This window comes from Podarcis vaucheri (assembly GCF_965113315.1).
Source record: "Podarcis vaucheri genome assembly, chromosome: 6".
NCBI classification, from domain to species: domain Eukaryota; kingdom Metazoa; phylum Chordata; class Lepidosauria; order Squamata; family Lacertidae; genus Podarcis; species Podarcis vaucheri.
This window is the reverse complement of record NC_138764.1, coordinates 59,780,226-59,804,562: the sequence shown is the minus strand read 5'-3', so window position 1 is coordinate 59,804,562 and position 24,337 is coordinate 59,780,226. Positions and strand designations below refer to the sequence as shown.

At 41.0% G+C, this 24,337-nt stretch overlaps 2 protein-coding genes across 3 annotated transcripts in view; one reads left to right on the top strand and one right to left on the bottom strand.

Annotated features, from left to right (window-relative positions):
- The window catches only part of MAPK14 (mitogen-activated protein kinase 14), a 31,331-nt gene extending 11,693 nt beyond the window's left edge, over positions 1 to 19,638 (bottom strand). The window contains exons 1-8 of one of the 2 annotated variants that reach the window (XM_082227115.1): positions 18,963 to 19,638; positions 14,011 to 14,140; positions 10,333 to 10,391; positions 6,848 to 6,959; positions 5,677 to 5,706; positions 5,127 to 5,174; positions 4,539 to 4,653; positions 4,118 to 4,189 (exon numbers count right to left, since the gene is read on the bottom strand). In XM_082227115.1, coding sequence (XP_082083241.1) covers positions 4,118 to 4,189; positions 4,539 to 4,653; positions 5,127 to 5,174; positions 5,677 to 5,706; positions 6,848 to 6,959; positions 10,333 to 10,391; positions 14,011 to 14,140; positions 18,963 to 19,078 — 682 coding nt within the window. In that variant the 5' untranslated portion in view covers positions 19,079 to 19,638. The remainder of the gene's footprint in view (positions 1 to 4,117; positions 4,190 to 4,538; positions 4,654 to 5,126; positions 5,175 to 5,676; positions 5,707 to 6,847; positions 6,960 to 10,332; positions 10,392 to 14,010; positions 14,141 to 18,962) is intronic. The other variant, XM_082227114.1, reaches the window with a different exon arrangement.
- A 1,070-nt stretch (positions 19,639 to 20,708) lies between these two features.
- SRPK1 (SRSF protein kinase 1) overlaps positions 20,709 to 24,337 on the top strand; it is a 29,882-nt gene continuing 26,253 nt past the window's right edge. The window contains exons 1-2 of the mRNA XM_082228210.1: positions 20,709 to 21,145; positions 21,738 to 21,798. Of these exons, the coding sequence (XP_082084336.1) occupies positions 20,821 to 21,145; positions 21,738 to 21,798 (386 nt within the window). The 5' untranslated portion in view covers positions 20,709 to 20,820. The remainder of the gene's footprint in view (positions 21,146 to 21,737; positions 21,799 to 24,337) is intronic.

Below are 24,337 nucleotides of genomic sequence, written 5' to 3'. Positions count from 1 at the left end.
TAGTCACAAACTCCTTAGGGGCCCTAGAACTTATACCCCACCTGGAATTGCTATCCTTAAGATCGGAAAGCAGGCTTGGGGCTCATGAGCAATACTCCCAATGGTGGGGAGAGTAAGAAAAAGTTATTGACTGCATAGGAAATCCCATAGCTATTGGAGAGTGAGAACTTTCCAGCCCCTGAATATTAAAATCTAATCTCCTGAATTTGAAACTGCATCAGGGCTGTCCTAAGGAATGGCAGGATATAAATTCAATTTGCAAAATAATTCCCACCTTATACTAAGCCTTAAAGCAAGTTACTTTCTAGCAGTAACTTCCCAAAAGCTACTTTGTGAATTCTGGGCTGGATTTGAATTGAGGCCTCCAACCACAACCTGCACAATGTAGGCTCATCTTTGAAAGAAGATGCCAGTTTTCATCTATTTGCTTCAGCCTTCAGCCAGAACAAGTTAACACAAGTTTGTAAATTAAAACAAGGGAACACTATATAGTACAACCAAAAGTATGAATCCATGTGCCATTTAAATAATGGTAAGTCAACCATTTTCTGGTTGTTTGAAGTATTTGAAAGTTAAGTGCTATCTGAATGTAATTAAAACTATATCTGCTGTCAGTGCTATTTATTTTTTTACAGACTGTATCTGCTGCGTACACGGACAAACATTAATTACTTTACTACAAAGTCTTTTCTAGGGCAAGAAGCAGAAGGCAGTTGGAAGCAGCTAACCAACACAATGAATCAGTTAAAATATTACAAGATTGTTGCATCTATATATCAACAATATAATGTGTGAACCGCTACTTAACTAAAAAAGAGTTGTTAGTAAACTCAGAGCAAAAGTAAACAGAGTGCATAGAAAGCCATGAGCAAAGAAAAGCATGCAGATCTCAGAAAAGAATGAATTTCAAGAACTGGCAAGTCCCAATACTGACCATACAGAAAAGGGAAAAGTTTGCTACCACAACCAACAGTGAATACATCAAAAAGCCAAGTTTAAAGCAAAATCCAGATGCCAGGTCCAAGTGGGCATTCAAGACCAAGAGTACCCAGAACACGTTATTCTGATATGGCTACTTTTTGAGAAATCTTCCTGACTTAGAATATGTTTATAACAAATTCTACATCACAGTCCAATTAGTCATTCCAGATCATTGTAGTAATTCAGTTAGTAAGATTTATTATTATTTTTAAAAAAGCAACTTGTCCCAAATAGGTTAATCAAGGTACATTACTTGAAGACACAGGCCCAGCCCCCGATTCCCTATTTACGATTTCAAAATATGGAGAGCACCCTAATATGGGTTAGGATAGAAGAAATATGAACTCTGTTCAGCAATAACCAGATTTTAGATTTTACTTAGATTAGATTTTACTCAGTGCTACCAAATACAACTTTGGTTATGCTCAAACCTCTAGCAATTTTCAAACACATAATTTAGCTATGGAAGTTAAGTCTGCACATGCAGCATATTAACCAATTACAGCTTGGGCATTTAATCATTCCCTTACCTGTAGCTGCTGATCATCAAGTGTTAAAGTTGGCAACTCCCACTAATGGAGCCCCCAAACCCACTATCTCCTGCAGATCAGATTTCCAAGAGCTGAGCAATAAAAGCTTGCTTTACAAATTCCTGCCACTGGTTAAACCAATTTGCATGCTGTGTGTACTCACAGAATTCTTATAATGTAAGCCAATGTGTTATTATTCCTTGAATGCATATCCATTATTCCCATTAAGAAGCTGACAGAAATGGTTATCACTGCCCACCCTAGCCTTAAATAACTGCCACATTTGGAGTGAAGATTTGTGGAAGGCAAACACAACTTCATTTAGGACCATTCATAAAGAGGAGTATGTACATGTAATAGAGAAAAGAGTACAAATATTTATATTGTAAAAATGAAAATTGCACCCAACATAGTTAAAACATGTCTATTTTGCCCTTTAGGCAAGAAACTTTTTTTCCTACATACCTCAGACAGAAAAAGAGAAGAAGAAAGACAACTGTAAGGGTCTTGGAAAAGGAGAAGTGAACAGGAAGAAGTGAAAGCAAAGGGATAACACAACAAAAACAAGGAAAAATCCAACATCTAGGCTATAAATGTATCATATAGTTTTCACATTTGCCTCATCTATTCTGGGAAAGTTTGGTAAAAAACAACCATAAAATAAATGACTTTGACCATCTTCACACCTTCTAATATTAGCCTAAAACCTAAAATAAATGTGTTAAGTTTTTTCCACAAAGATCAACATCACACACTCCCCTTCAATATTTACTAGTCGGAAAACTAAATGCAAAAATATATTTTATTTCCCTAGGATTCAATCCATTTATTTATTACTTTTAGACGGATAACCCGGAAACTTTTAGATGTTTCATTCCCATAGAACATATTTTGGTGGACACAGTGCAACTGGACAGAATATCAAGATATTCATATCTTTCAAAATCTCTCCATTAATAACTAATAAAAGGGTTGCACGGATCCTGCCAATGATTTAGACTTCAGATTAGGGACCAAATACATCTTCTGAATTATACACAGAACACTTTTTTATATTATAGAGTGTGCCAGTATGTTAAAGAGGCTTAAGTATTGGACTAGGACCTGGAGACCAAGATTCAAGTCCCCACTCAGTCATGAAGTTCACTGGATGACCTTGGGCCAGTCCCTGTTGCTCAGCCTAAGGCTGTTGTGTGGATAAAATGGGGGGCTGGGGACAGAATATTTAGCTAGTGGTAAAGCCATGAGTCTGCACTTGATAAAGAATCCTGTGGCATACTGCGGGAGGAAGCAGCAGACATTCAAATGAGGTTCTGTAAGCGCTATGCAGGTATCAGGTTGCACCAAGGTATAAAGATGGGCTGATAATACCTGATTTCCCATCTTTATTTTTTTAAACAAAATTTGTATACAAAAAACAACTGGTACCCTGGTTTGCTTCTATCTTTAGGTGAAACGCCATACAGGTTTACTTTTTGTGTGACCTGGACAGGTAGAGAAGAATGAAGAGAAAGTAGATAGTATTTATATTATCAGAGGTAGAAAGTTCAGGTGGGTAAAAGTTAAGTATAGGAGGGGTGCAAGGTAAAAAAAAAGTACACTTATGTTAATAAGACTGCCTTTCTCTTTAGGAAGGTAAGAAGCAGATGCTCCAACCCAGAGCTATAGCCCTTCCTCTTTATTTTGCTTTTCCATCTATCCAAGTCACATAAAACATAAACCTGTGTGCTTCATGTAAGGATGGAGACAGACCTGAGTAACAGCTGGTTTTTGTAGTTCCAAAGATAGGAAATTTGCCATTGTTTCTTCCTTTCAAGTAAACCTTGGTACAAAGAAACAGCAACACAGCATTTAAGAGTTTCATTTTGGAGCCTACTACCTCTTTCCACATTTTGCCTTTAGAATCTTCCAAAATGCACAGCCATGGTATTACCACCAGCCATGCATTCTCTTCCCAAGTCTTGATTTGAGAACTCGATTGCTTGCCCACTATTTTGGTTGGCTTAATAAAAGTATTGCCATAATATGGATTTTGGAATTTTTCTTATGGGCCAACACAGAATCCTTTATTTTGTGTCATATTTACTAGTTACATAAGAACAGATTAACAGATCTACCTGTAGATTATATATTCTTCCCTTTTACTAGCCAAGACACTGACTTGTCAAGATATCCCTTTACTCTGGGGTTGCCAAACATTATGAGGGAACCGGTCTTCTCATAGAACCTTAGTATCAAATTTGAAGTAGTTTGACAGGACATTTAAATTACTGGAACTGGAAAACAGATCTCAGAGATGCTGAAAAAAGTAATTACATTTTCCCTTCAAGGTGGAAGACCACTTTCAAAGCTTTTAAAGAGAAGAACAAGCAAAGACAGAGAAAGTGAAACCCTAATGTTAAACCACAGACTGAAATAATGCATTTCAACCACCTGCAAAAAGCATTCTTGGAGAATGCAGCAGTAGTTCTCAAAATGCATTCATCTGCATAGAAATAATTCCAACACCAAAGTGCAGAGCTGGTTCCTAAGTCTTCCTTGGGTTACATGTTGCTGTGTGTGAAAATGAATGTTTCAGTTCATTTTTAGATGTTTTTAAAGGATACGGTCTGTACCAGGGAATAGCGTTCTTCCAGTCAACAGTTCAGCCATAATACATCCAACAGACCAAATATCAACTGAGGAAAAAGCAGAATGAATTTAGAAGCCAGACTCCTCTAGCCAGATCTCTGTTCCAGTATTCCAAAAGATTTAAATAAAACCAATTGCAATGGTTAACCTAATCCTAAAATGCTTAGCTTTAGTATGACAGCAAGAAAAAGCACATATTTGTACTCTTGATAAACATGAATTTGACAACTTCAGATACAGACCTGGTTCCGTTAATGATAAAGATGTCAAATTATGCTTGAAAAATTAGGTCGTTTTTTATTACAACAGAGTGAGGCAATTCCACTGTGGCACAGAATTATATGATACAGTTTTATTACACAAATCTCTGATGGTTTGATTAATGAGACACCGTACCTGTTTGATTGTAATGCATCCAGTTCAGCATGATCTCAGGAGCTCTGTACCACCTAGTTGCTACATACCCCGTCATCTCATCATCTGTGTGTCGTGCCAATCCAAAATCCAGAATCTGCAGAACAGGGAAGATAGTAATGCACTGGTACATTTTTTTTTTAAAGGACAAACTGGACTTTTGATCTGATTAGCTACATTTGCAGAAGATGCAAAAAATGGATGAAAATAAATGTTGCTGAACACTTCCAGAAATAGGTTTGGTGAAACATACTTTTGTAAGACTAAATTTGTCAAGGATTTACAGCTCTTATGTGACTCCCTAACCGCACTGTGCCCAATTTCAAACAAGAGCAGTTCAACAGTACCACAAATACACAACCATGGAATAACTAAAGTGGAACTTTTATTAAATACCTTATGAGCCAACAGTGTACAAAGACTCATAAATTCTAAAATATTTGTCCAGGGGTCAACAGACTGGCTTATATTAGTGCCTACATTTTCCTGTTACGATATTCAGGTCCTGACCTGTTAAACAAATGATTGCTAGGCTGCCCACAAGCTATGTGTACACTAACACCACCTTACCTTCAGCTCACAGTCCTCATTCACAGCTAGGTTACTAGGTTTTAAATCCTAAAAGAAAGGGAAAAAAGAGATACTGGTGTCACAGCATTGCAATGATAAAAAAGCTGTCCCAACCATGAAATTTAGCACTGGCAACATCTAATGTATTCCTCAACTTTCAAAAACAATCTTCAGATGTTAACTGTAATACAATCCTACCATAATCCACACTTCACTGAGATTTTCAACAGTATGCATCAACCGTATGTATATCCCAGCCCTGAAAAAACAACCAGCCAATCAAATATATGAAACAAGTCAAATTACAGTTCTGTACTCTGCAGGCACGTTAAGAAAAGTGATGGCCAGAGCCAACCCCATGGTAAAGTGAACTATGCCTGAAGAGAATCTGTCTAGAATCACTCTCTCCGAGCATTAACTAAAATATTTATTGCAATTTTATTGAACTTTTAGCTTAATTTTACTGCTGCTTTGATATACAAAGATCTAATGCTACAACTTCCCAGGATGCTGCTTTCATTGAATAGTTTACACTAAAAATAATACTCACTCTGTGTATTATGTCAGCTGAATGGATATACTGAAAATAAAAATATTTTGAAGATTAGGTTCAGACACTATTTTCCATTATGAAGGTCCATGGCTTATGAAAGTCTATGTCTTGTATTACATTTACTCATCTAGCATTCAGTGGTTTTGTAATGACGTTTGAGAAATGTCTGCTCTAAGTTTGTTCCTTTGAAGATAACCAAAGTCATTTCCAACCAGAAAGGAAGAGGGAATAATGCTTGCACAATGTTCATATTTTCATCCCTTCGTATTTGGTTCTTCCCCATTCTGTGGCAAAGTACAGATGCATTTTGAAACTACTGAATCAAAGTCTGCATCCGTCTGGTGCCCCAGAAATCTCACGAGATAGTAACCTCATAAGGTTTACAACATTTAACATTTAAGAGGGCATCTAGAAGTTCTGGAAGGAACTTCTACTTAAAAAATAACAACAATTTATAACTTATTTCCAGTAAGGCTGTGCTAATTATTCAAAAGCGACACAACTGTTTCTCTGAGCTAATGCATGCAGTGTGTTTCCTAGATTAGACTCACCTGCATATGACAAACCAATTAGGAGCACATTTCTTCTTCAGGTCAGAAAATATAGACTTGAAAAAGTGACAAAAGTGCCTGTGATCATGCTGCAAATGCTGTGGCTCTCACTATCTTTCTGTGCCTCTCAACACCCTTCCTTGTTTTACTACACAGAAGGGTGAAACAAAATAGCACCACCGAGCAGAAAGTATTGGCTTCTGCCTTGGTATCTCCAGCAGGATCCCGTTCCCTTCTTTCCCTCTAGGTAACTTTTTTTTTTGCAGTGCCTCCCCCCACCACCAAAGGGAATACAACACATAAAACTAATTCTTCCCACACAGAAAGAACATTTAGTTCCTCTGAACATGAGGAGAGCAGAATACAAGAGGCAAGACTGAGCTGATTCAGGAGAGCAGCATGTAATGATATCTTTGCCTCTCTTCAGACTCTCAAAAAGAACAGCTAATATTTCATGACTGTCATAATGGGGGTCAGTTCAACCAATTCAGGACCATGTGATGGTGTTTTTATCTGAATCCAAAGTCTGCCTATGGACCTCTCTAATGGGAAGAAAGTATGTCTTTTATTTGCCACTTGCATACAGAATACAATAGTAATAGAGTCAATGCAAATACCTTCAAACCACGAAGAATTTGATAGATTAGAAACTGTACATGGTCATCTGTGAGCTTCTGACATTTCACAATATTGTTCAGATCTGCCCCCATAAGATGGGTTACAAGGTATCTAAAAAACAAGAATTAAACAATGGTATTACCCTCCATGTGTTGTAGGTGAGCGAGTCAGAGCATTTATAGAGAAGCACTGGATTTTGTTCAGATTAAGTTAGGGATCAATCACTGGCAGCGGTGGGCTTTGACAGTGCCATGCAGTCACCACCACTTCCACAGTCCTACCAGTCACGCCAGCTAGAGCAGAAGGTGGCAGAAAGGGAATATATCCCTTTGCTGTGCCAGCATTCCAGTTGCCTGGATAAGGCCTGTTGCCATCACGTGGCAGCAGGGTGGTCAGCACAGGAGATCCTGTACAGCATAGATCATCCCCCAATCACCCCCTAGCAGGGGAGTTTTCCACTGGCTACTGCTGGCAAGTATGCTGGCAGTAGCAGCAGCTTCTGCTGACCTGCCTTTTGGGTCGGTGCAACAGGGTGCAGCTGTTCCCTGCCAACAGCAAAAGGTGGTAGAACCAGGCAGAGGGATAACTCTGTCCCATTAAAATTCCCTCCACCATGATAGAACAGGGATTTAGGCTGCTCTGTTAGCTGCCTAGTTTCCACAGAAATCAGTTACTGACCAACTTCTTCAAATACGACTAAATCTGGATCCAACCTATTGAATTTATGAAAATTCATTGGTTTTATGTATGACCTTTTCAAAGCCAGTAGTCTGCTATGGTACAGATACAATTTTAAATGTATGGTGAGAATACATTGGGTAGTATCTAACTCCGTTGTTTCCATCAGCACAAGGATTTCTTCTTGCACAATGGGACTTCCCTCCCTCTCCTCCTCCTGCATCCTCTTGCAATCTATTCCAGAGGGTTGAGAAAACCTTCAAAACAGATTTGAGATGTGTTCAGAGGGACAAGATGGGGGAAGTCCCTTTGCACGAGTGGACAAGTGGAAACCCTGATGTGACAGGTACTTAGCACTATATTGGATACAAGCCATTATAAAGAATGTAAACCATTTAGTAGAGAGATATACAATACACTTGTGTTGCAATGCAAAAAAGAGTGTATTCATAATGTAAGACAATAAGCAATAAGACAGTTCTATCTTTTGCAGATTCTTGTATAACCCTGCATCTCTCGTTGTTTAGAAAGATCCATTCTATTTAAAATTCCAGTAGATAATAAGAGACTTCTTAAGGATGCACTGTAATTTAAATTCACAATTAACATATTTTTCCTATATTTATTTTGGGCCTGCTTCATGCAAGGTCTTAGCTTGTAGGTTACAGAGGGCTGAGGCCAAGGAATGAGTCTCAGATTTGCACACTCTCCCTGACCACTCACAGGACCTAGAGTATAACCACACAGTCCATCTACTCCTTTTCCTAAGTCAGACTAATGTTTGGCAGGATCTACTCACACAAGAATTTACATGTATTCTCCACCCCACCCATACGGCAGGGCTATATGGGAACCAGCTCCTAATACAAAATAGTTGTTAGTTTTAAGTATTTTTAAATGTGAAGCCCCAAGAGAAAAAGACCTATTGAAATTAGTAATTTTACTACCTTTCAACGACGATGAAACTAGGCTGATCTCTGCATTGATTCAGTCTTTCCAGTTCTCCACAAGAGTAAGAACATGGTAAAAGGTGTGTACAGGGTGTATGTACATCATTAATAAAATACTTCTACATGGACTTATTGTGACAGGAAGCCTGTCTCAACATGTGCTTTGAAACTGTCACATACAAGTCCAACAGGTTTTATAAACAGCTATTTAAAACATCTGTCATTTGTCTCATCATACAACTGCAAATATCCATGAGTCTGCCTTGGTACAAAGTAATGACTAAAGAAACCAGGGCTCAATCATTCTATGTGACTGAAGATGGTCACATGATTAATACATTACTCCCCTCCTTGCTAAAACAAGCAATTCGCAACCAAAACCAAAAAGTCCTTCCATACAACTAAAGTACTTTGCTCAGTCTTGATTTCCCACTCTCCTTCCTCAATGTGTGACGCTTCCCCCTCCTTTTTAAGATACACTTGCCATTACTGCTTTGGACAGTAACTGCACCTGCATAAGGTAACCTTAAAGCAACAATAATATTCTGCTACTAAAAAGCTTTAAAACATCTATCTCCACAAGTAACTCAGGGCACCTAATTATGGAACATTTAAATTTGTTATGCTTCTATAAGCATGGCAATCCTGTGTACTGTGCCATTTAATTCAAATGGCTTAGGCCTGAGAACTGGATTCAGTAATAAATCAAAACTGTAAGTTGCAGAATAATTCATATATATTCCCCTTCCAGGCACAAAACCGAGGGGGGAGGGGAATTAAGATCCAAAATTTGGATGGCCTAAAGTTTGAAATTGGAGTATTTGAAATTGGAAACCTAAGTAATACACGGCATGTTCTGGGATCTACTGTGCTTGAGAAGACATAGAGCCTAGTACAATTGTACCTCGAAAGTCAAACAGAATCCATTCCAGAAGTCCGTTAAGCTTCCGAAATGTTCAACTTCCAAAGCATGGTTTCTGGTTGGCTGCAGGAAGCTCCTGCAGCCAATCGGAAGCCCAGTCAAATGTTTGGCTTCCAAAAGAATGTTTGAAAACCAGAACACTCACTTCTGGTTTGGGGGCATTGGGGAGCCGGAGCGTTCGACTCCCAAGGTGTTCGAGAGCTGAGGTATGACTGTAAAGTAAAAAAACACCCTCAAACTGATAGCATGACTTTAAAGAGGGAGACCTTCACTGAGGATTCTAGATCACACCAGCTGAGAGTTGAGCTACAGTGCTAGAGAATTGTAAAGGTAAAGGGACCCCTGACCGTTAGGTCCAGTCGCGGACGACTCTGGGGTTGCGGCACTCATCTCGCTTTACTGGCCAAGGGAGCCGGCGTACAGTTTCTGGGTCATGTGACCAGCATGACTAAGCCGCTTCTGGCAAATCAGAGCAGTGCACAGAAACGCCGTTTGCTAGAGAATTGTATTTACAGGCATGATGGGAAATAGTTACATAAAGTGAGTTCAATATACTGTATTACTATTTGCCAGGTGTCAACTTCTTGGCAAATGTCAACATGGCAAAGTAGATATTTACAGTTTTCACACATGACTGAATAATTTCTTACTCCCACTACTGAGTAACGAAAATCTAGTGTGTGAAACAGCCCATAGCTACCTTCCATGCTAATTAATGAAGGGTTGTGACTACATACTTCTATCACAGTAAAGTCAATGCAATGAATTCATTCATTTCTTCCTCCATATGCCTAATTTCATTGTCCAATAGCAATCTAAAGTCCTGTCTAAACTGAAACCTTTGATTCTATTACATTAATGCTCCTTATAGATAAGGACTTTCCATCAAGGCTGGAAACTATTTCCAACATCAAGGCTATGAAGGGTTACCTACACATCATTGAATTCTTCTAGTGACTTTGCAGGTGTGAACACATCTAGAAGACCAATAACCTAGAAAGGGAAAAAGACACACAAGGAATAACATTTTCTACATTTATCTGCCATTTCCCAACTCACATATATACACTGTCCCAATTCAAAGTGCCTACTACATGAACACATGGACTTGCACATAAATAAGACTTTTATCCTTACACAGATGCAAACTCAAAATAGTTCCTTTAAATCTGGCAAACTTTCAAATATCTTGTAATGTGGCATGTTGAAAAATATCAGAGAAAAGAATCATGATGCATGCATGGACTCCTCCTGCTTCATCTTTGGCTCCAGATCACTGTTTCCGTTGTAAACTATTTTCCTTAATGAAAAGAATCGACAGTTGTTTTTTTTAAAAGCATCATTCCTACTTATTTTTCAAAAACAAGGGGTGTAAGCATATCAAATAGCTCAGCGCTACCTCCAATGTAAATATGCAGTGATACACACTGGGTTGGTTCAGAAAATCGTATCTTGGCTTAATGAGATGAGATATAAATGAACCTTGTGGGTGCATATGTAACTTCTTTCCTCTCTTTGCTGTATAAGCAAACAAATCTGGAACTGCGCAAGTATAGTTTCTCAACGGCTCTGAAATGGAGGCCTTGGTTAACAGCTTCAGAACAAGCCACAATATGAGCTCTAACTTCAAAGCATGGCTTGATATCCTGCCCTGTTCGAAAGCAGTTAACTATAGGTTATGAGTTCAGTTAATCTATAGTTAACTGAAGACAACCTAGCGAAACAAAGTAGCTGCATGTTTGGACAAAAGGCTTGTTCATCTCTCATTTGAATGTGGCCACTGGGTACAAGTCAAGGTAATTTGGTGGTAGTATTTCAACTAAATCAAGTACAGAAGTCAGTGTCAGCTAGCTAAATAGCTCTCTGGCTAGTTAGTACTACAGTGGTACCTGTATAGGGTAATCGGGGGGTGGGAGGGCAAGCATGCCGTCACTACTTTCTATGACTACCCTCTGCCCTTACAAATGCATCATGGAACTCTGAAGGCAGAGGAAGGGAGATGTGACTCATCTGATCTTAATCACCCCCCAGCAAACTGATTTTTCTAATTAAAAAGGGCTTTCAGGATTCCATTACACGTTTACATGTAACATGTAATTTCAAACCAGAGACCATGAAATATGACTTTGTACAGTCACCTTTTTTTAACAGGCTTTAAGTAGGGATACATCACATTAATTAGAATATGGAGAAGAGGGTTTTTAAAAACATAAATTTGCAAGTAGTGCTATCAGTACAAACCTCTCCAGCACTGACAAAAATGGTCTGTTCCCTCACAAACAAAATAAACTAAATGTAGGGGAAATGTGACCAGAAGACTACCACATGCTTCACACTAGAATAATAATCCCACAAATATACACATATAGTAAATAGGAAAGCTAATTCATGGCTCAGGCATCTTGACTAATTCTACTCATGTTTCTTTTTCCAAAAGGCTGATATAAAGTGAAGCTATTATACAGGGTAATCATATTATGATACAGGCTCCATCTCTGAGGCATACAATATTTTCATTCATGTGCACAGCTGAAACCCAAGTGTGATAACTTTTTTCAACTGCAGAAATTTCTACTTATCACTACTGTACATATCTAAATGCACACAGATCAGTGGATGTTTTTTGCAAGTGCTAGAGGGCAGCTATTTTTGCACAAGACATGGAAAATAAAGAGAGCCAGACACTATATTAGTGCTTACAAATAAACCCTATGCATAAATCCCAAGGATTACAAAATGTCCTGGAATTTATCTGACAACATGTTCATGTATCCAACAAAGAATTTGGATTCTTGAACATCTCACTTTTCTTTTAAAGTCAATACATTGTAATGTACTTATTTATTTCATTAAAGTATTTGTCATCTGACTTTTGACTAAACATTACCAACACAGCTAAATCTAATCCCTACGGACACAAAGAAGTGATCAGGAGGAATCCACAGATGGCTCAAGAACTAGAAGGGCCTTGGGCATTATAGCTGTGGTCAAGACTACAGTTAGGGCTTCTGTGATGTGTAGTTCCTTGCCCTAAGCTATGGCTGCTAACCTATGTTCTGCCTCAGTAGTAAATTATTTTCACTCCTCCCATCGCCTTCTCTGTCCTCTCCAAACACTTTGTCACTCATAGTTGTGTTAGAAAGCTTCAACTTGGGACAAATACGTGAAAAGACTATTTTTATAGTACACTCAGGCCCAACCAAGTAATTACATTGTAAAACTGCTGCAAGAGTACCTTCCTGTTTGAAATGCAAGAACTAAAGATTCTCCTACATTTATAGGAAAATTAAAAATTATGGACCAAACGTTACAATGTGGTTAAAACAGATGAACAGTAAATAGTACCATCAAACCTCGATTCTCAAACGGCTCCATTTTCGAACATTTCGGCTCCCGAATGCCGAAAGCCCAGAAGTAAATGCTTCGGTTTTCAAATGTTTTTCAGAACCCAAACATCCAAAGCGGCTTCTGCTTGAGTGCAAGAAGCTCTTGCAACCAATCGGAAGCTGTGCCTCGGTTGTTTAACATTTCGGAAGTTGAACGGTCTTCCGGAACGGATTGCGTTCGTCAATCGAGGTTTGACACTAAGTGCTGTCATAAAAAATCTACCCAAATGCTAGTGAACCAAGGGTTTACATCGGGGTGGTAAGTCCAACAACCTCAAAGACTGCAGGTTCCTCATTCGTGCTTTAGGAGTTTAGGAGGTGCTTTCCTATGTCAGTCACCCTGCTTTTGTCACACCTCTGGTGTCTGCTGGCATGTCTGAAGAAATATTATGAACAGAAACACAACTGTTCCAAAAAAGGTACTTAAAAATCACCCTAAGGTATATGCTGCTGTATTTATTTAGTACTATAATTGCATAATTTGTTGGGGTTAGGGTTAAGGTTAAGGGAAGAAAGCAGGAGAACAGATCTGAAGTAGTTTGCACTCTGTGCACACATATTATTCCTGCATACTATGAAATAGTAACACTAAAATCTTCACAGCAGCATAAAAGGTAGAAATGTTTCTGCAACATCCTTCTTGTAGTGTTTCAGAAACAAACTGGGACTGTGAGATACTTTGCAACAGTTCTCACATTCTACAATTGTGTAATCAACAGACTCATTATTTTCCCCAAGGTTTAGGGTCTCCCCTAGTTAATATGTTCTGTAAGAAAATATTGAAATCAACACATGGAAGCCATTACCCAAAACAATGAATGAAATGAAAAAAAAATACGTACTCATGGAAATAAACATGCATTAAGCTAACTTTAAAACTAGAGAATTTAACCAGTAAGGAAAGTTTTCATAACATTTGAAATAGAGAGGACTCGATAACCACCACAAAATCAGTTTATAACCAACTGGCTCTAGTATGTTGAAAATATTATGGTACACATGTTACATTTTCTCAGCTTTCAATCAAGATGAAGGTATTGGGAATGAACTTTTGAATAATTCATTTTCTTGCTCTGGACCCTCTACTCTTTCAACAAAACCCCAACACTACGGTCTGTCATTTTATCTGTACCAAGTACACCATGGTTATCAAGCCAGCATTCACTCCTAACCTAGGATTTGGAACCAAATGAAATGTACATTTCTAGTTTCCTCCCCAAACTTACATTTTCATGTTTCATATGTTTAAGCAGACGTAGTTCACGGTAGGTCCTTTTGGCATGAATGATGGACTGAAATGGTCTGGACAATTTCTTCACAGCCACTCGCAGGCCAGTTTTAGCATCAAAGGCTGAGCTAAAAAACAATAGTTTAAAAAAAAAAACAGCATTAAATATGCCTATTAAGACTAAAATAGGATTTCCCCCCCATGAAAATGATTTAATAGGTATCTTGTTTCACTGAATGAATATAACTTTGTGCCCAAGAAGAAATAAGTCACAAGTTTAAGGTTTGTGTAAGAACAGGCAGAAAAACAAAGGTGAAGGTGCTTACAAGTTTTAGAATGAATCATTAGAAGAGTTTTAAGAATGTATTGATGAGTTTGGGAATTGCAGCTGGATTTATAAAGGAAGAATGACAATTTTTGCAATCATTTAGTGACTCACAGCAAAAGATATAGCAATGACTTCCTGTAACTTCAAATATTTCAACCTTAACAGAATATTGTGACATTTCAGAAGCTAGTGCTCGCTGTATCCAGGTCACAGCATTAGCAGACACATGATGGATGTCTCCAAGCAAGATTTTGTAGAAATAAGGCACTGAATACCTAGGATCTCTGGTAGTAAGTGAATTATCAGGTGATGTTAGCCAATAGCTTTACAGTGATGATAACTTGAAGGTGGTATGGTACAGATGTCTTTGCCTATGGTACACATTTCGCAGATTTTTTGGCATTCCAAGTTTTACCATCAGAAAGCCAGACTACTCCTCACCCTAAAACACACATACAACCAATGTGGTTACAACAGCATACTTTGGTGCCACTGTCATGGGCACCTGTCTATACCTGGGACAATTGTGGAATATTTTCTAAAGTTTATTTGTTTTTCTTAGTATGGAAAAAAGGTACTTGTATACATATCAAGTCTTTTTTAAAAAAGGGGAGTGGAGCATTAGGCAAAACTTGCCTGATAAATGAAGTTGATTAGGTTTGCAATTCACCATCCCACTGACTTGTGTTAAATTAGTGGAAACACCTGCAGATACAAATGATGCAAAATGCATTTCTGCAAGGATCCACTGATACATCCAATTTTGAATTCTAGAGCAGGGCTAGTGCCACACTAGCAAGAAGCAGGAAGCCACTCGCACTTCTCAACTGACTCTAGACTAGTATGGATTTGCTTTTCAATAATTTATGTTTGGTACCTGATCATAATATGGAACTGATGGGGCATTTTTAGTATGCTTCTACTGAAGCATTGTTTTAAAGAACAAGTTCCCTTTTAATTTACCCTGTCAATATGGCACTGCCCTGCACCTTGCCTTACCACAGAACACATGTTGCAAGAGCCAGGCAAAAATGTTTAGTTGCAAACAAAACTTCACTTCTGCTTTTTATTCCTTTTTTTGCATCTAAATCAAGTTTTCCCTGACAAAAATATTGTGAGCAGAGACTTAAATGATCTGAAATCAGGGTAGGGATAAGGCATGATGAAAACAGTAGAAAGATACGTTAATTTTTCTGAAGATCTCGAACAAGTGCCACACATTTTAACAAAAATGTAATGATTTGTGATAGTTACTAAGTTACAAAGAAGTGCAAACCACCATCCTTCAGATCAGAACACATACATTTGACATATCTAACAATTCAGTCGGAAATTATTTGGATGTTTTAACAGAAGCAGTGTGCATCTGAACAAAAAAAATTTCTTGGTGATATTAGTATGATCTACAAAGGTCCGTAAGACACACAGGATGCATAAGTGCCCCCAATAACTCCTTATCTGGACCTAGCTAACTGTTGAGAGGAACAAGTGAAAGCAATATAAACTTAGAAGATGAAGTCTGGAAATAATTACTGGGTGGTGGTAGTGGGCCATAACAAATGAGAAATTCTTTCATTTAATGCAAGCTCAGGGGGCTAGGTGAGCTGCTTTATCCTCACTTTTACCATGAACGTGAATGGTACATTATAGAGACTATAGAGAGCTCTCCCTCACTGAAGTATGGGAGCTTCAGGAAGACTTGCAAGGGTTTAAGTGTATACCCACTATGTGTAGTGCTCTAAGCAGCCTGAAACAGAAGCTTTACATGAGATTGAGTCTCTAATGATGAGAAAAAAGCACTTCTTTTTACTTTTCCAGCCCACCCAAAACTTCCCCCTGCTGTATTTTATAGCTATACAGTATAGTGATTCTGATTAAAGGGAAAAGAATGCTTTTTTTCCTCTTGAAACAACCACATATAGTGTAGAGCGGTTGGTACTTTCTGACCTAATATCACATACCTAACCCTAATTTACCCTCCTCCAGGATACCTGCAATAAACTGTTAATGGTCTGAGTAAGTCAATTCTTATCCCCCGACCTTACACATACATTTTCTGATAAATCATGCCAAACATCTCAAGAGCTCACAAAACTTTGCTGGGCTGTTTGTAAATATATTAGCATTAGTATTAATATTATTAGATTTATATGCTTCTGTGTGCCTAAGCAGACCACTACTTTTAATTCCATTTTGCTTCCAAAATTGATGGGCACTCAACCACCTGAGCTTGATATTAGAGGGAATCGAGATATATGTGTATTTGCTTAATGGATACAAGGCACAAAACTTGATTCTTAGTGATCAAAAAAAGAGAGCAGTGGAATTACCATTAATTATTCTGCAAACTAATCACTACAATAACTAGATGCAGTAATAACTAGCAAAAAGGCTAAGGTCTTTCAAAACTCTGCAGTATACATTCCTATCCTACCACAGCAATGGTGTAATGAACCACACCTGCCTATCAGTCATCAATGAATGCAAATTTCTGAGGCCACCAGGATCTATGCTGAGGGTGTTTAAAAAACAAAATTTCATTGTTTTCTCTTATGAGAACTTGTCTCGTGATATTGTTCTTACCTGACAAAACACAAGCAAGTGAAATATTGTTTCAAATGAGTCATGAAATAATAAAACAGTGTAGATCAAGATATGTTTTTCTAGGAAAAAAATGCAGAAGAACTCTCGAGTTTTGTTTAAAGCAGTAAATTGGCTTAATATCTACAATTAAAAGAACGGTGCTATGTAGCTGCAGAAGAACACAAATACACAGAGTCTGAGTCTTTGTTTTCAGTTATCACATGAGCCAGTTTGCTCCTCCCAAGTCAAGAACAAACTTTTGCTACAGATCATAGTGTTTGTCTGGAAGGAAATAAACCACAACCCTTGGTTTGGACACAATGTTAAGCCAGAGACTGGGGTAGCATAGAGGAACAAAGTGGCTCAGACTGGTACTTTCACTGCAAACCATTCACTAGTTTACTGTGCCATGTAAATAAGGTAAATATATACATGTAACTCTAGCTGAACTATCACAGAAGGCTGGTAGTCTGATGAGTACAATTCAAGTATTTGTTACCAAAGAAGTTATGACTACCTTGAACTTGCAATGGTTATGTCGTTTTATATACAAAAATACTTACATCTCTTAGCCAGAATGACTAAACCGCTTCTGGTGCAACAGGACATTGTGACAAATCCTGGAGCGCACAGAAACACCATTTACCTTCCCACTGCAGTGGTACCTATTTATCTACTTGCAATGGCATGCTTTCGAACTGCTGGGTTGGCAGAAGCTGGAACAGAGCAATGGGAGCTCACCCCGTTGCAAAGCTTCGAACCGCTGACCAAGCCCAAGAGGCTTAGGGGCAAGCCCAAGAGGCTTAGGGGTTCTGTAGCCAAGACAACATCCATTTATTGTTGGATTCTTGAATAAGTTTCTATGCTTTGTCCTGGCAGTCTAACTGTAATACATATTTTGCTGTGAGGAATGTGGTAGTGAAGTCAAACATCTATGGATAGTGCCTATGACATCATGAGGAGGTGAATCACAAATTCCTCTCCTGCCAATCTCTGCTACCCCTCGCCAGCTGTTTTTCCTTCAACAGCTTTGCACTCAACCTCTTCATTATACATCTTCCCTAGTTGCAAGTAAACTCTTATTCCCTACTCCAATTCCCAGCAAGATCAGTGTAAGAAACTGGGGGAGATCCAGGTTCATGGTGTTTATTGAGATACCAGCCTATCCTACCTCACAGACTTGTGAGAATAAAGAAGGGTGGGGGAAGAAACTATGTACATAACCCTTAGCTTCTTCGAGGAGTGCTGGAATAAAAATGCAAAAAATAATAAGACCAATTACAAGTTATTTAATTGTGCAGTGTTGAGAATATTGCTTTATCTTTGTTTTCAAGATTCTGCTAGAAAACCAAACCTCATTAAACACCCAACAGTTTGCAAGCCAAATGCAACTAAAATAATCAAGAAGTCATTTCCTACCAAAGCCAATAATCTTGGCACCACAAAGCAAAATAAAGGGTCGTGCATCAGATGCTTAACATAATGCCTTTTGAAAACTGGAGAACTTGAAGAAAGCCACTGTTTGGTGCACATTTTGATTGCTTCTGGAGACATTGCTCAACTGTGGACTTCACGGGTTGTGCGTTCCCAAATAAGTAGGGAATGAGTTCATAGCGGTTACGGGAAGAAGTGACGGAGATCAAGGCACTGCAGCAGACGGAGCGACAAGTACATCAAACGCCTCTACTACTTCTGCTGCTAGCTTGCACTGCCCCAGCATTACGGTGCAAGAGAAACAAACAGGCAACGTTTTTCCTTTTAGTATTTGCAACCGAGAGCCGGTCCCTCGGAATCACAGGATCTAACCGACTTCCTTTTGCAAGGAGGACTGGGTGTGGACACATGCGAGATCCACCGCCTTCTAAGGCCGCTTTCAGGATCTCCCAGCTAATCAATCATCCCATTCAGAATGACAGGCCTTCGTGGCGGCTGCTGTCCCATACGCACGAAGGGCTGCGGGGGATAAGGGAGCGTGCGAGTAGCGAAGTTTCCCCAAGCCGCCTCCCCCCCCCGCCCCCGGGAGAGCGGCAGCAACTTACCAGACGGAGCCGTAAGCCCCGGAGCCCACCGGAGAGAGGTTCTGGTAACGCTCAGGCACTTCCCAGACCGTCTTGTTCAGCTCCTGCCGGTAGAACTTGGGCCGCTCTTGGGTCATCTCGACCCCGAGCCCGCCCCACCCAGCGCGGCCGGGAGTGGGGGGGGAAGACCCTCAAGCAGAACCGTTGGCTCCGCCCCCTTCGGAGAAAGGGGGTTTCCTGCTCTGAGGGTAAAGAGGTCGCTCGCGCCCAGCGGCCGCCTCAGTAACTGGCCTCGTGCCGCCGCCGCCCCAACCCCGCCCCGCGGCCGGAGGGGAAGGCCAGGCCAAGGGGGCTTTTCCGCCTCCCGCCGTCTGTCGGGTCGCAACCCCGCGGCCTCCTGCACAGCCCCAAGACAGGGCGCCTAACAGGTGGGCGCGAGGGGTCCCCCTGAGGAGAGCAGAGCTTGCACTGGGGGGGGGCGGCAAAACCAAGCAGCAACGACGAGGAGGAGGAGCTGCTGCTGCTGCCGCCGCCGCCGCCGCCTGACTTCTCCCGACCTCTTCCTAAGTCCCCGATTGCAGAGGTCTCGCGAGACCCACGGCGCGGAAAGAGCTTTGAGGCGATGCCCCAATATGGAACCCAGCTCCAGCGCCCTATGATGAGCGCAACCAGAAAGCGGGGAGCATCTCGCGAGATCTGGAAGGAGGCGAGAAGGAAAGAGGAGGAGGAGGAAGAAGAGGAAGGGTGGAGCGTGATGCCGGCCAAGGTTTAAGGCTTGCAGGTGCTGCTGTTTAAGACAGCGGGAACCTGGACAGGTGCCTTCTCGGAAGGAAGGTTCACACCCGCCACCTTGTGGCTTCCTCCTCCCGGTCTTTCTGTGCCCCCGGGGAAGAAGCGCATTAGCTGTTTTGTGCTTGCAGTTGTACATAATGTTCGTTAACAAATAATCGTTGGAATGCAATTCTCTTCATAGCAACCATTTGAGTTACAGTCCTCGGCTAGTAAATTGTGGTAGCGAACAACACAGTCTTCCTTGTTATTGGTTAATGCGGGATGAGGGGCCGTTTTCCAGCTCATGGGCTGCATTCTCTTCTTGCACCAAATTCTGGGGGCCATTTTCGTGGTGCAGCGATGGACGTAGCTATGACTGCTGATCCTTTCTTGCTTAGAGTCCTATGCTAGGTCTGTTGTAAGCCTCACGTTTCTGAGTTTTATTGGCATAAACTCAGAATATAAGCCATTTTTGGCTTCTTTTTGCAGGACTGTCCAATCTGAAAGCTATTGTCACTATCTGCAGTGACAAGCTAGGCTGCTTTCATTCACCATCCAGATGCAACGTTGCTTGCTGCACGTACGCAGCACCAGTTGCCTTTCCTGTTTCTTGCAAATAGAACTGGTAGCACCCAACTGTTGGCTTCTAACCATTGTGGAGGATAACATGTGTACACTAAATTCATTTTTTAATAAGCTGCATACATTAAAATAACTTCCAAAAGTTCCCACTGCGTAAGCGTACAAAGTCATGTAAAGCGTACAAAGTCATGTAAATTGAAAAAAAAAAAAGTTTAATTCGAGAATTCGAACGTTAACTTTAGCTGCTGCGAGTCATCGCGCAACCTGGTGGCGCAAGGGGTCCATAGCAGAACACATCCCTCCCTCCCATGCCGGCTACGCGTGAAGCTGGAAAACTCGCCCGGACCCAGAACGCGTGGCGGGCACGTCACAATCCCATCTCCGGCGACAGCGCTCGCAGTTACTTGTATACGCGCTAGGCCACTTTTTACGCCGCCCCCGCCTCCCTTGGCCCTAGTTAAATCCGGCGAAGCCCCGGGGAAGCGAGCGGTGGGCTGGGACACCGCGAGGCGCATGCGCTCCGCCCATGGGACAAGGGGAGGCGGGCGAGGGGCCTGACGCGCGGCTCCGGCTCCTGCCTGTCACGCAGAGCAGGGGGCGGCGCCGCACGCGTTTGGAAGAGCCAGGGGGAGTGGCCTTCCCCGGGAGCCCCAGCTCGGGAGGAAGTGACAGCAGCGGCGGCGGCGGCGGCGAGGAGATCTGGTGGCGCGCGCAACGGCGCGCGAAGATACCCGTCGTACGCACGCGCCGACCGGCTCTCCCGCGGCCGGCGCAGGCGCAGGAAGTATCCTTGGAGCGCACGCGCGGGGGGTCGCGGGGGCTGCTGTCTTTAGCCGCCATGGAGCGGAAAGGTGAGTGCGCTTGGCCCTGCCGCCTCCCTGCCAAACTCATGCCCCCCCCCGCCGCCGCCCCTCGGCCCCTCGGCTCTTCTAGCCAGGCTTCAGCTTTCTGGGTCTTGGCGGCTCGCTTCCTCCGCGTCCCGGGTTGTTGCCCCAATTCACACGAGATCGGGCGTCGGTTTGCTTTTGTCAGGTCCCGCTGTTATTCGCAGAGTTCTTCTCACGGATCCTAACTGCCAGTCTTCGGGTACCCTGGCAAATGTCCGGCCCTTAGGCTTCCCTTCCTCGGCCTCCACCCCGCTACCTAGTATGAGATAAAAGAGGGTGACATAATCGCCTGTCTCCTCCAGTAACGTGTTTGGGGATTATTATTTTTTAAAAAATTATAAATATGGGTACAATGAGTCTATTATGAGCACGTGTCTCACGAATCTGGTTTGTTCTTGGATTAATGCTGCTTCTAGGGAAGAGGGGGTTAATCTTAGAACAAAATAAACCGGATAGGTTTGATGATGCAAATAATGTGCCCTTCTTTTTCACCCTGAACAGAAGCTTACTGACTCTTGCCCCACCCCTTCTTTTTCTTCCCTCTGTTTCTTCCTAGTTCTAGCATTGCAAGCCCGGAAGAAGCGGACTAAAGCCAAGAAGGAAAAAGCCCAGAGAAAGTAAGTGTGACCCTACTGCCTTAAACAAAGTGGAATGGTGTCCTGGACAGTGACAATATGGTAATGAGAAATCTTCCAGATTTTCCAATTCTAAGTGACTCTTTACATCCTGAGGGTAGCCTCAGTGTTAAAAGCGCATAAACTCACATGGGTGATGTGCCCTCTTCTGCATCTTGTGCATATTTTAAGTGGGCACCATTAAATTTGTCTCTGGGTGCCTATCAGCTTGCTGGTAAAATTCTCGTCTCCTTTTCCAAGGATAATATTTTAATCTAAAATAGTAGATAAACTTAATGGATCAAATATGTTATTTATTTATATACATTTTAAACCGTAGTAGGGTGAAATCCAAGCCCTGGGCGCTGTCCAACAGGGCCACTGCAGCATCTGCAGCCTTGCAGCACATACTGGCTGGCAGTCAGGCCTGCTGCTGTCACATGACAGCTGTAAGGCTTGCTCAGCGCTCTGTCTTGAATGTCTGCCATCCCAGAAAGTCCCCCTCCCCACCAGCAGCAATTGTGCCCACAAGTTCAGCAGGCAAAATGGGAAACCACACTGGCAGAGCGATGCCGATGTCACTCTGCAGGCAGAGGCTGGCAGGGCTGCAGGAAGCAAGATCTCTGCTTAATTGAGCCCCCCAGCCTGGTGCAAGCAGAATTTGAATTGTGACCCTGAGATTTACATTTATATTGTATAGCAAGCCATTCTGGCTAGCCCTGGATTTCAAGTGTTATTTGCATAGTCATAATAAGCTGTTCTGGCCTTGTAGATCCAAGAAGCTTGAAACATGTTCAAAATGGTGCACTAACTTCTGAACATCTAAGATTGCCCGTAAATTCAGCAAACTAAAATGCAATAGACATATGTTCTCTGTGTAGTTTAATACTGTAATAAGAGTATTTAATAATCCCACTCAAACTGAAGGGTGGAACTTACTTTAAACATTTCAGATATCACATAGAAGAGGGAAGTCTTCTCTTTTTCACCCTGTTACTATAACTCGAAAAGAGGTTTGACCATACCGTTCTCTATGTAGCTGCTGTAGACTGACTTTGGTGGACTAAATTGATAGGCTAGTTCTCTGAAATTTTACTGAGAAGTCCCACTGAAATCAGTTAAGTGTGGATAAGATTGTGTTCTGTGTGTGTTAAGCGGCAAGTGGTTTCAGATTAAGAAAATGGAGCCAGAGAATGTGCATTATTTAGTGCGAGTAATTATCAGAGTTGATAGTGCTCTCTGAAAGTTCTTTAAGCCTGGAATATTAAGGAAAGTAATCCCTTGTTTAAGCACTAGCCAAGTACCCATATGCAAGCAGGAGTTACATGTGGGAAAGTGAGAGGAGTAAAAGTTTTTGCAAGCTAGTAACTTGAGGTGGAGGGGGAGGATTATTTACAAGACTCAAGTAAGCCCCGTTTAAGTGAGACTTCTGAGTAAAATTTCAAAGGATTGTACTGCACAGTCACTGGAAGCTTACATGTGTAGATGCCATCATATGCCATTAAATGCTCTAATAATTTTTTTATTTCCTATTGACTTTGAAATATGCCTGAATTGAACCCCTTTGTCTGCATTATCAAATGGTTATTAGTTGTTGTTGTTGTTGTTGTTGTTAATTTGTACCCCACCCATCTGACTGGGTTGCCCTTGGTTTGTTATGTCCTGCCCTTCATTATTCATATTTCTCCAATTCTCATGCAATGCACAAAAAGCTCCCAAATCTGGCATCTCTGATTGGAGAAAAGCAATAATGAAGTACTGCTTTGTAGATGATCCTAGTTTCAGTTGCTGGAATCTGCAGTTAAATTAACTCAGGTAGCAATAGTGGGGGAAATATTTGCCTCTGAGCAATTGGAAAACCAGATAGATCTAGGTGCACCAATATTCTGACTTGGTGTCAAGTGGCTTCATTTATTCACCTACCTTATGCCTCTTCTCATCCATTGTTCACTTCACTATTTTTTTGTCCATGTAGCATTTATGTCACTTCTCAACAGTCAAGGCAATTTTTGTGTCTAAAATAATGCTTTCTGAAATCATGCTGTGATTGCAAAGTTTTAATAGTTGTAGCACTGTTTTCAGTGTAGTCTCTTGTCTCAAATATTTTACTCTATTTAGATTGAATCCATATTGATAACCCACTGCATGAAGGTTTACTGCAAAGTTGTGGCAAGCTAGTAATATTCAGAAATTGAATCCCAAATTTCCCAAGCTCGCTCTTCTATGTTTTCAAAGCTGTCGTGCACTGTGGAAGCATTCTAGTAAAAATTAAAAGAGCTGGCCAACAGTTAACTTAATTATACAACCCAAAACCATTATTTACAAATTCATATAGTGGCTTAAGTAGAGTGGTTTTTATAACATGTTCAGCCAAGGTAGCTTCCCATTTAATGCTAGTGCTCTGAGAGAGTTCCGGTTTTTTAATTGCTTGTAGAAAAGAACAATAAAAAATGTTCCGTTCTTGTCAAAAAATCAAGGACTTGACATAAATTTGTTTATCGCTGTTTCTGCAGCTAACATGTTGTGAATCTTCATATGTAAG